The 12,882-nt window shown below is 42.3% G+C and overlaps 1 protein-coding gene across 1 annotated transcript in view; it reads right to left on the bottom strand.

The window, feature by feature from the left end:
- Positions 1–11,720: 11,720 nt before the first annotated feature.
- ches1 (checkpoint suppressor 1) overlaps positions 11,721–12,882 on the bottom strand; it is a gene marked incomplete at its 3' end in the record, with an annotated part of 119,886 nt that continues 118,724 nt past the window's right edge. Inside the window, exon 7 of the mRNA XM_080745315.1 lies at positions 11,721–12,396. Within this exon, the coding sequence (XP_080601441.1) occupies positions 11,721–12,396 (676 nt within the window). The remainder of the gene's footprint in view (positions 12,397–12,882) is intronic.

Raw genomic sequence — 12,882 nt, 5'->3', positions numbered from 1 at the left:
TCGTCGTTGTCCTCCTTTATATACTGAGCATGGAGCTGCGAGTGCGCGAGACATAGGGCAGGGTCAACCGCCGTCGCTCTCGCGAGACTTCGCGCGGGGGTTGACCTTTTTTCTTCTTCCCAATAAGCCCCTCCCCTGCTGTCGGACAAGACACCTCGTATCTCTCAAGCACTATGATCTCATATTTTTACAGTCTATGTATGATCTCGAGTCTTTTTATGTTTTTTCCCCCCGCGTAAATTAATTTCCTATTTTGTCCAGTGGTTGTAAAAGTACTCATATTTTTTACTTGAGTAAAAGTATCAATTTTGCAATGTAGAAATTTACTTGAGTTTTTTTTTATTATTATTTTTATTCCCCAACAATTACTCACCCCATGGAGACTTTAGTTCAAATACGTTTTAGTTTTTGTCGCATTCCTAAGCCAATAATTTGAGAGGAGACTCACCCATCCGGAATCAATTGGGTGGTACATTTATTACAATCAAATAATTGGCTTTATCAAAAAAAATCAACTCCATGGGGTGAGTAATTGATAGAAATGTTTTCATTTTGGGGGTGAACTACTCCTTTAAAGTACCAAAAGTAGAAAGAAAGTATTAATGATGCAGTCATGCAGAATGTCCCATTTCACAAGTTTTCAAAATAAAAATCTTTTGAAAATAGCAGATCTACAACATCTTGACACATGTGAGATTGTAGATAATTATTTTAGATCGAGCTTATAGTCTAATAGCCGAGCTTGCAGAACGGCTATTTTGTGAGCTTGTGACTAAATAATAAACTGCATTGGATTTTTCAGGAAATTATTGGATCTAATTTCCTGAAAAGTAACGGTTTTGGACATACAAGGTTTCCCACCCCGACAGCAACGCCATGATGAAGCCATGGTAGTGGGCCTACTTCGCAGCAGATCTACAAGCTCATAAGAGTCGGAGATGCAACGCGCCGTGAGCTTGTACGTCTGCTATTTATGTGGCGCGCGACACCGCCTTACGACGAGCATACAGGAATGAGTCAGCTTCTGGGAAATGTATTTTACATTTTTGATGATGTGACACAAAATATTGATATTTATTGTGCTAAACTGGTTATCGTTAACATTTCCACTGCAGCATGAGATGCATTGTTAATGTATTATAATGTTTTATTATGTATTTATTTATTTGTAGTCTACTCTGGTAAAGTGATTCATCAATCATCATGTAGCCTAGCCTATATGTGCACGTGCAACGATTCACATGTAATGTACTTAAGTACAATTTTGAGGTATTTATACTTTAGTTGAGTATTTCCAATCAAGTAGCTATACATTTACTTCACCTAACCCTCCACTCTTGAATTTTCCCTCGGGGATCAATAAATAAAGTAGCCTACCTATCTACCTACCTACTACATCTTGGATGGTAATATTGTACTTTTACTCCACTACAAATAATTATTTGAAAACTTTAGTTAGGCTAGTAGTTTACTTTGCAGATATAAATTATAATATTATAAAACATAGGTCTACATTAGGCCTATAACCACTGTTTGAAAATAGCCAATCTACAAGGATCACAACAAGATCCATGTGTTGTGATCTTGTAGATCTTCTATTTTCAAACATTTTGTAGTTTTACTTTTGGTGCCTTAAAGGAGTAGTTCATGACTTTTTGTCTATTGATTACTCATGCCATGGAGACTTGAGTTCAATTATATTTTTGGGTTTTTGTCCCATTCCTAAGACAAAAATGTGATTATGAATTTACTAGCCTGATAAATCAGTCCGCACATTGCCACCCCCTGTTGGTGGGTGGTGTGAAACGTAGTGTGTGAAGAGTCTGACGCTTGCAGCCAGGCAATGAATTTACCCCCATTGATTCCAGATAGGGACCTAAATGTGTTCGGGTCCCCATCCGGAATCAATGGGGGTAAATATACTATAATCAATTTTTTGTCTTAAAGTGATCCCTGACTAATACGACAAATATGCCTTAATACATTATAATAGTCCTCTATAACTACAATGTAAAATTAAAAACACCTTAAATATTTTATTTCTCCTAGAAATAACGAATCTTTCACTCAATAGGGGAAATGCCTGTCGCAAGTTGATGATGTCATAAATGTCATGTGTGATCTATCCCTATGGAATTTACGGCATGCATGTGCAAAAAACACATTTGAAATATTGATTTGATGCTCATATTAACCAAAGGAAATATTAAGTTTGTTTTTATTTTCACATGCATGCCATAAATTCCATAGGGATAGATCACACATGACATTTATGACATCATCAACCTGCGACCCTGTTAAGATTAGCTATTTCTAGAAGAAATAAAATATTTAAGGTGTTTTTAATTTTACTTTGCAGTTATAGAGGACAATTATAATGTATTAAGGCATATTTGTCGTATTTAAGCCAGGGATCACTTTAAGTAGGTAACAAATACAAACATATATTGAACTCAAGTCTCCATGGCATTAGTAATCAATAGACAAAATGTCATTTTGGGCGTGAACTACTCCTTTAAGTACATTTTGATAATAATACTTTTGTACTTTTACTCAATTACATTTAGAATTCTGTTGTAAAAACTAAATGTTCTACAAGTATTTCTACATTGCAGTATTGATACTTTTACTTAAAGTAGGCTAAAACATACCTTTTCCACCACTGGAAGTGCAGGGGAATGGGCAGACTTGAATACATAGCCTATGTATATGCTACCTACCTACATACATTATAATTTGCCCTACCCCTACCTAATGCATTGTTCTTATATTGTTTTGTCAACATAGCTACAGTACACTATAACTGATAACTCCTCAGCTCGCAGTCACAAATCTACATTTTAGTGAATGGTCCTAAATAATTAACCTGAATTCATGTAGTAACTGAGTTAGACCACACGATGGCGACGACACCACACAGTACCGATTTTAACACATCCATGATGCATGATGAAGACTGCTGTACATGTCAAGAATCCCACATTAATGTATTTATTCGTCCATCTGAAAATATGTTGTGCCAGGGACCCTGTAAAATGTTTGTATTGTAAAAAAGAAAAGAAAAAGAAAGATGTAGGCTATGGTTATATATATCAAGATTTATTGAAAATAGCAGATCCACAAGCCCACATTTTAAATCACCAATAGAGTTAAAGTGGTTAAACTTATTTTTGATAAATTGCTACACTGCTGGTCATCAAAGTATTGGCTTAGGAATGTGACAAACACTAAAAAAATATCTATGAATTCAGACCTCCATGGGGGGTCCATAATTGACAGGAAAAGAATATATATTTTTGGAGTGAACTATCCCTTAAAGTTTTTTGATTGAATATTTTATTAGACAAAAATGTAGAACAGCACAAGTAGGCTACAGTCCACCCCCCAAAAGTCCTTGTGATCTTGTTTCCATTGAATAAACATATTTGAATTGGGGACCCCCACCCTGACAAGCACTTGGAATTGTAGGTTGGCCTATTAGATTTCATGTAACTCGGTTACAGGTAAATATTGTGAAAATAGCCGATCTACATGCTCACAACGCCTTTGCTTACTTAATATTTGACAGTTTGGTCTTGAAAGTCCTTAAATTGTCATTTTATAAATATGCACTACCCTGTATACACATATACTGTGTGTTGGTTTGTTTACTGTTGGGTGAGAAAAGAAAATTACATTATCTGGGGACCCCACAAAATAATTTGGGGACCCCACTTGGGGTCCCGACCCCAAGTTTGAGAACCACTGTCTTAAGGTGAGAGTATGTTACATACAATGCAAAAATGTAAAACTTTCAGGCTATCTTTTGTGTTTGGTCAAACATCACAAAGCAATGCCCGCTTCCCTCGGACAATCATGGGGAGACGTCTTCCCAAAACATAAAGCCTTTGGAGGAGTAAATGAGATCTGACAAGGGAGCCTTACCTCCACTTCGGTCTCCATGGTAACTCTTGGCTCAATAGACATTGCATGGATGGGGATGATATAGACCATGCACCACGCAGCCCTCTCCGCATCAATCAGCTTAATATCCCCCCCACCCCCCACCCCACCCATCTCATACACACACACACATGCACACGCATATGCACACGCACACACACACACACAGGCAACTGAAATTGCGTGTGTGACTCCTGCATGCGTTCACAATTTATTTTATTTTGCAGGGTGTAAATTAAAGGCCGGCTTCACAGTCAGAAGATTGCCTTTTTGAAATTCACGTGCAACCCGTTTCTTTATCACGATGGCAAAATAAGCTATTGAATATGTGACTCCCTCCTCCCCTCCACCCACTTCTTCCATACGCTAGAAAGTGATTTGTAGACCCCGGTGCCTGGCGTGGTAAGTTGAGCGATGCTGCTTCCAAAGGCACCATTCAACCAGGGGAAACCGTGAGACGATAACAGCCATAAAGCTTCTTCTTTTTTCCCCTTTTTTTAATCTAAAGAGACGTTTGAGTCTCACTCTCAAGCAACTCCGTGGAATGATGCCCCCTAAAGATGCACAGAACACGCACTTTTCTTTTTTCCTCCCCTTTCTTTGCTGTAGTTGCATAGCAACAGAGGAGCTGCTGCTGCTGCTGCTGGCTCCAGTTGTGTCTCCGTCGCACCGCGGTGTCGCACGGCGAAAATAGCTGACCTACAAGCTCACAGCACGTCACATCCGAGACGCTTTGTGAGCTTATAAGTCGTCCTGTTTTCGATGAACGACACCGGCGTGCGATGAAGTATGAATAGGCGCGGTGTGGCGCAAGGGACACTGGTTCATGATTAGTAAGCCCATCTTGACTTGAGCTTCAATTATGAATGGGCTTCCCACTTACACATGGCTCCAAAATGGCAACACTCAGACTGATAAGGCATTAAGGAACTCTATATAGTACACTTAACTCTTTTACTCGTTTCCCCGAGGACAAGCTCGAGTATGACTTTAATCAGAAATATTGCACGGCCCTTAGTGATTGGAGGAAGTAACTGAATACCGGTAATTCACTAGTGGAAGAGGACTGGTTTATGATAAGGCCCTTGTTGATGGAAGTATGGGAGGTTAATGATTGGGGTCAGAATCAAGAGCAAACTGAAGGGGTTCTCAAAGATAGCTCTGCTGTATGCGGTGCTTTCAGGAAACGATGAACTGTTGGGCTCTATGTTTAACAATAAATCTGAAATTCATTCAAGAATTGGTACTCCTGTGAGCCTACTAGTTATTAATAGTATACATTACTCTTAACTATAATACTTTTTTTAATAGAAAGTTCGATAAAAGATCAAAAAGAATTTCATTTTCAAGAATGAAATTGGGCATTGGGTATTAAACAGGGACATGCTGGGCCCCTGATTCAGCCCGGGAAAGAGAGCCCTCATTGCGTGCTATAGAGAGATCACTATAGCGCTGCTGCTACTCAAAGATTTGCCATTTCAGATCATGACAAGTGACAAGCCAGTGGGCCAATTACATGAGTTATATTTTGTCGTTGTCGGGTGGAAACCTTGTATGTCCAAAACCGTTTGTTTTGTATTTATCATTCTAAAAATGATTTAAACTAGTGAAAACAGCCGATCTACAAGCACACAATGCCTCGCACCGCAAGGCGTTGTGTGCTTGTAGATCTGTTTTGACTACTTTTGTGCGACGGCCTTGTATGATGAAGCAGGGCTTTGCTTTGCGAAAAAATTTACAAATTTGAAACTTGGAGATACAAGGTTTCTGCCCGACAGTGACGATTTACTTTGTTGGCCGCCCAGCCCCCAAAATGGAACGAAGGACGACGTTTTATTTTAAAAAAAAATTCCTAATGGCCAGCCTGGACAGGCCGGGAATGAACCGGCCGTTCGGGAGTTGTCCCGCTTTTCCCAATGGCCTGCACGTCCCTGGTATTACAGAAATACCAGATGCCCACTGTTCCGAGGCTGTGGGGTTCGCGAGGTGCCCAGGTTTTGGTGACCTGGTCTGGACTGGAATTCCTAACAAAACCACGAGAAAGAGCAGTCAAAGTTATCTTTTGCAACTTGTAGTTTTTTATTATTGCAACCAACTGGAAGACAATACATCACATAAACATCATTGTAGTTTTTCAGGGGAGAGAAAGGGAAAATAAAATAAAACATTTATATTTTGGACAACGTTGATATTTACATGTACTGATGAAATAGTTTGAATTCGTTCTTTGGCAATATGATTGCACAATAAGAGAATCGAACATTTACCAAAAACAAAATAAAAGAAAAAAGAGAAAAAAAAAGAAAATAAACATACACCAGGGTTCACGCTGCATCACATCTCACAGGTCAATAATAGGTTTGCATTTTGACATCTCTAACCTATGGCTTTCAAAATACTCATCTCGAATAGTCACCAAAAGATAACGGCAGTATTTTAAGTACTTTTGTCGAGAGACAAAATAGAACGCAAAATGAAAAACGCTCACAAAAATGGCAACAACAAAACAAACAAAACAAAACAAAAAAATATATATGGCAACCATTCTAATATAGCACTGCACTGTGTGGTTTGGCAGCTTCGAAAGAAACACTCACTTCTAGAGGGGAGCTTCTCGGGCAGTGAACTTCTGTTATTTCTCCTTTTTTGCTTTAAAATGTCCCACTCCTGGGTGTTCTGTTCTTTCCAGCCCTAGCAGGTCAGGAGTTCATCTCTCCTCGCATGTCACCGCGTGTGAGTCAGAGGAAAAATGGGTATAGTTGCCAAAGCAACACATTCTCCCCTTGACATGCGTCTTGCCTACTGAACACGTTATTAGTCACCACAACAGCAGACTGTTACCACAAATACAGCGGGATGCTTATAAGCTTGGCTGTGGCAAGACACACAAGACAGATCAGATGAGAGATGGATGGCATGCAACAAGGAAACAGGTGGGCATCTCTCCTTAAGCCTTTATAGTGTATGTTGGCACACATACCGTACAAAATGCAAAACCAGTGATGCATGTTGGTGCTACAGGTTGGCGGTAAAAAAACGAAACGAATAAACAAACGAATAACGTACCAGTGAACAGGACATGCAGGAAACGTCTGTGTGTGGCCCACTAGGCTCTCCCAAACTGTCACACTGTAAAATCCTGAGTGTTAATCGAGTGGTGGTCAATAGGGTTGGGACCCGGAACCGGATGAAACCGAAGGAACCCGGATCCGACATTGAGAAACCAGGAACCTGTTCCATGACGTTTGGAACTGTTTTCTACGGAAACCGTTTTTTCTTTGAACCGGAATTCACGTCTGCTATACAAGCACCATCAGTGGTTCTCAAATGTTTTAATCTCAAGGACCACCATAACTCTGTGGGTTCATTTGGTTCCATGTGTACCCTCTCAGAGTTACAGACTTCTAAGGGTCCATTTGGAGCCCCCAATAGGAATCGCTAAAGGGAACCGTCTAAGTTAAGGAATCGGACCGTTAAGTGGGAATCGTTAAGGAACCTGAATGGTTCAAATCCTAAAGGATCCCAACCCTAGTGGTCAAAAGCTGGGTGGGTAGAGAGAGAGAGAGAGAGAGAGAGGCCGGTTAGACCCCCAAAGTGTCCCTGTCCACTTGACCCCTAACAGCTCCCCACCGCGCGCCCATCTGAGCAAGCCTCCCGCTGGGAGAAACGTTTTTTCCCTCTCGGGACGACACAAGACTTTGTTTTTTTTTTTTCTCTTCAAAATGTAGGTAACTCTTTAGAGAAAGGGTCTTCAACGTTTTCAGTCCAAGCACTTAGTTGAGAGAGTGATGAACAAGGACCCCCACAACCTGTTAACAGATTCCATATAGTTTCATCTTTTGACAGCACAATGACAGCACCATCATCAGTGTATTTTGGATTGAACCGTCAATACTTAATAAACTTGACCTTTCACTCTGTACTCTTTTCCTCCTCTACACCAAAGCTCTTTGCCGAAAATAGCCGATCTACAAGCTCACAACGCCTTGCTGTGAGCTTGTAGATCTGCTATTTTTGGCTAAAGTTCCCTGAATATGGACACTAGGTTTCAAGTGGTCAATATAAAAAAGGAGAAAAAAAGGTTTCTATCACACAAAGATTCGGTGGCCCCCCTGAAGTAACTCTGAGGACCCCCTAGGGGTCCCGGACCCCCTGTTGAAGACCCCTGCTTTAGAGTGTTAGGTTTGTAACCAAACGTAACACTCTTCAGAGTTACAAATGGATGAATTAACGCCAAGGATTTCACTGTGAGAATCATTTGAAGCTGTCCGAGTCGGCACATACTGTATATATACCCCGCCGCATGAGACAGTGGGGTTTACATTTTCTTCCACAAACGGGCATTTTAGATAGACGTGTGCTGGGTACATTATCTGTGAGAGAAAGACATGAAGCTTTTAATGCATCCTTGTTACAGTTCAGGCATACCAAACAGTAGGCTAGAGGCCGTGCAATAATATTAACATCACTTCTGACAGAGGGGAATTTCTGGCGTTGTTTGACTACTGCTTCTGTGATTTTTCAATTAAGTCAGATCATGAGTGTAATAACACACATTCTGTTGAGGTTGAGTAACCTTCAGCCAAACAGTTGAGTGTGTTTGAGTAGGAATCTTAAATAAATCCTAAACAGATATAGGAAAAAAACCTCACATCTCCAAGTTCCTACACAGAAATTGATAGGATTTCAAGTGATAGGATTTCATTAGGATGGAGAAAGTCAAAATAGGCAGGTATCAATAATCAAGCATCTTTTTCTTTTGGAGATAGGAGGTTCTTTCAGGACACCAACAAATGGAGTTCCCCATGCTCAGACCGTTTCGTTACATTTACACCAAACATTGCTGATGGAAGAATTGGGACGAGTATACATTTACCAAGAAAGAAAAACTTAAAACCACAACACTGTAATAAAGACAAGTGGCGTCCTGTCCAAACATGTCAGAAGCATGATAACAAGAGGTATTGAGGGCAGGCAGGCAGGCAGGCACAATGTTAAAGGGGTGTGCGTGTGTGTGTGTGTGTGTGTGTGTGTGTGTGTGTGTGTGTGTGTGTGTGTGTGTGTGTGTGTGTGTGTGTGTGTGTGTGTGTGTGTGTGTGTGTTCTCACGCAAAACTCTCACACTAACCATTCTACTGACAGGTTCTGAAATAACACTGGGAGTAACACTGAACACGTTTATCACTGTACAGGTGGAGGAAGACCTAAAGGCCACCACCTGAAGGAAGGGTTGTCCCACACTGGCCTCCACAGCCCCATCTAGAGCCCGGGAAAGGTATTACAGAGCTTCCTAACTCATAGTGATCCCCATAGATATAAAAACCTAGATACCTCATTTGCAGCTGCAGTTCATTCTCCTTTTGCACAAAGTAGTGCAAAGCAAGATAGAGGGCGCCAGATCCCTTTGAGTCACACCCTACCACTACTTCCTGTTCATCCACAGAGCACTGATTCTAGTTGTTTTCTCCATTAGATTAAAGTGCTTTCTTTTCACTTTTTTCAACTTTTATTACTTGTCATAATACATTTTATTTGTCTGCCTCATCTTTTTACCATCCCAAGTAATAAAAGTTGAAAAAAGTGAAAAGAAATCTAATGGAGAAAATGACTAGAATCAATGCTCTGTGGATGAACAGGAAGTAGTGGTAGGTTGTGACTCAAAGGGATCTGGCGCTCTCTATCTTGCTTTGCACTACTTTGTGCAAAAGGAGAATTGGAGCGACCTGTAAGAAAAAGGGAAGGCGGAAGTGCGGAAGGCACGCTGCCACTCAAAGTTACTACTGGCCAATCACTGCGTGTCTTTTCCGGGACAATTCAAAGGAGTTTAATTGGCATGAGGAAACAAAGCAAGTGCCTCTGGGAAAGAGTGAGCCAATGATTGGCCTACCGAACGTCGACTTCTGTGACGCACGCGGAAGAGTTAAGAATTCCGGAAGCTTGCCTTCCATGTTGCCTTCCCTTTTTTTACAGACGCCCCAGAGCCGGGGGAGGCGTCTACCTTTCTATGTCTATGGCGATCCCACCACCCCAAACGTTCCTCCCTGAAGTTTTGACAAATCGCACTCCGAAGAAACACGACATCAATTAAAAAAAAGAAAAAGACTAAAAATTAAAACAAAATGTAAATTTCAACATAATTGAGGGTACAAGAATTGGCGGCAAAACTTTTTTTTTCCTTTTTTTTTAGCTTTCCTCTAGGATCAAGGTTTATATGAAAATAAGTCATGCTTCATGCTAAATACATCGTTTATCTTACATGATCTTTGAATAAAAAAACATTTTGCTTTTTATCTTATTTACAAGCACCCATGCAATATATAACTGAGAAAGTCCTGCAGGTCAAATTGCTTCAATTAAGAAAGGAAAAAAATAAAATAAAATATTTTCTAACCTTTTTACAGAGTTGCCCGCGCGGGACAAATTGCTTATATCTTTATGAGGGTAGAGTGAAGGGGAGGGGGGGTAAACGGATACAAACGAAAAACATAACTCCACAGTTCATGTACGTATATAATTCTTTGATGCTGTAAAATGAATAGGCGGGTGTATGATAGCTACTGGCAGCTTCTAACCAGGTGTCTACATCTATGGACGGGAGGGGAGTACAGTAAAAGGTTTTTAAGGAAGGTTTTACATTATGCAACAACAACAACAACAACAACAAAAAGAAGGAGATATTGCCTCAGACCCGGCGCACACATCTTGATCCGTCTCTGTGAAGATAAACATGACAATGTCTTTTTTTTTTCTCTCTTTCTTCTTTTTAATATAATATAACTATTCTTAAATACTATGAGTGCTCCTGAAACACACTGCGTCTTTACCCCCCACCCCCATGACACTTTTTTTTAGTAGAAGTGGCGCAAAAAATAACCGGGAAGTGCATGAATACGCGTCCCGTCGGGTCGTACGATTCTTTTCCGCCTCTCTAAACTCTGACTTTTTGCTATGCCCTCAGCGGCGTTTATGGAGTTTAGTTTTAGCTGTCGTGTCGGCTACTATCTTTGGCACAGTCTCACATTTGTGCTCGTTGGATGTAGAGAGTGAGGCTAGGGGGCAGCAGAGAGCTCCCAAGTCTGTCAAACAGGCTTGTCTTGCTAGCTCGCCATTTCCTAGCCAGCATCACTGCAAGGTTGCTACAGATTTCACATAATAATAGACAAACAGATAAGACAAACGGCCATCCTCCACTCGTATATATATACGCTCCTCAATGTGATTCCGTTCTGTCACGTTCCAAGCTGTCCCAATTTATAGTGACAAAACACTTTTTTTTATGGCTTTCATCCCCTTTTTAAACAACAAAAAACAACAAAGACACATGGAAATTAATCAACCCACAAGTTGTTAGTGTTGCTGAACATGTAGGAAAACAGAGATTTTTGATATTGCCACATATAAGTAGGATTCACCTAATGCCCTGCAGATAGATAGATAGATAGATAGATAGATAGATAGATAGATAGATAGATAGATAGATAGATAGATAGATAGATAGATAGATAGATAGATAGATAGAGGGAGATGAGAAGAGTCCATTGAGACTAATGCTTTAGTAACATTACCTGTTGACCTGTTTCATGTGCATCTGTATGTTTATGCATGTTTCTGTATGTATGTATATATACCGTATGGTATGTGTGCATGGGTGTACGTGTGAATATATCATATACGCGCGTGTCTTGGCAAGACGTTTATACCTAGTATGTAGGCGTGCGTGTGTGTGTGTGTGTGTGTGTGTGTGTGTGAGTGTATGCGTATGCTCGTGTCCAACGGGGTTTAGTTTCTGAGGGCTTCTTTCTGTTCCTTCTTGGCGGTGCGGTTGGTGATGTTGTTGAGGCAGGCGCGGACGCCGGCCAGGTGGAGCAGCGACCCCGCCGCCTCCTTCATCTCCTCGTCGTCGCTCTCGGGCTTCTCCGGGAGCGCCGCCGCGGAGGCCGCGCTGCGACGCTTCTTCAGCGGCAGCGTGTCGCCCCCCGCGGCCCGCAGCCGGTTCTTGGTCCAGGGGGACGGCAACGCGCCGCTGCTCCCGCTCGCCACCAGCGTCCCTCCCGTCCCCCCCACTATTATCCCCCCTGTCGCCCCTCCTCCGCCTCCACCCGAGCCGTGTCTCTGTCCTCCCCGCGCTTGCTGGGAGGAAGCGCAGGCCGCGGAGCGCGGCTGCGCGGCGTCCAGGGGGATCTCGCGCGGCTCGGGCTTCACGTCCGACCCGATCTCCACGGCGATGATGTCGTCGTCGTCATCTTCGTCGCCTTGGTCCTCGTCCAACGGGGAGCAGAAGGAGGCGGGGGAGGCGGCGGTGAAGCCCGCGCCCTGCGAGGAGCAGGGCCTGCTGGGGGACTTGGCCGTGCTGTAGGTGTGGTCCAGGTCCTCGTGGTCCTCCTCCTCCTCGTCCTCCTCCTCGAAGGGTGGCGGGCTGTCCTGGTCGCGGCTCAGGTACTCGCCCAGCGCTGACCTGTGGAGCGGGCGGGAGCACACACGCACACACACAAAGAGGTGTCAATTGGGTATTGCAAGGTATGGTATCCTATTTTGGAACTGGAGATAAGAGGTTTCTGCCCGACAGTGACGATATGTACTTCTTAAAACAAATTCATAATGCCTGTTACTAAGGTATGGAAACCCCCGCGGCTCGAGCGTCACGTCAACGTTAATGTTGGGGGCGTCAACGTCGGACGCTCAAATTCGCCCCAGTTAATTTTTTGACGCCGTCCGCGCCGGCACAACACCGTCTTTTTGGTGGAGAGCTAGCCTAACATGACTGGTGTCTTGCACGCATGTGAAGATAATAGTCATGTTGCCATACCTTAGCTTTTGCTGAACAGACGCCACTGCACACACACGGTCAGTGGTGGAAAAAACTACTCACATTCATGATGTCATTGTGGGGATGCACAATTATAAGCCAATCAAATTAATTGTCTGTATAGCCTGACTGTAT

Source organism: Nannobrachium achirus (genome assembly GCF_963921795.1).
Source record: "Nannobrachium achirus genome assembly, chromosome: 16".
NCBI lineage: Eukaryota > Metazoa > Chordata > Actinopteri > Myctophiformes > Myctophidae > Nannobrachium > Nannobrachium achirus.
The sequence above is the reverse complement of the archived record's forward strand: the minus strand, read 5'-3'. Positions and strand labels throughout refer to the sequence as shown.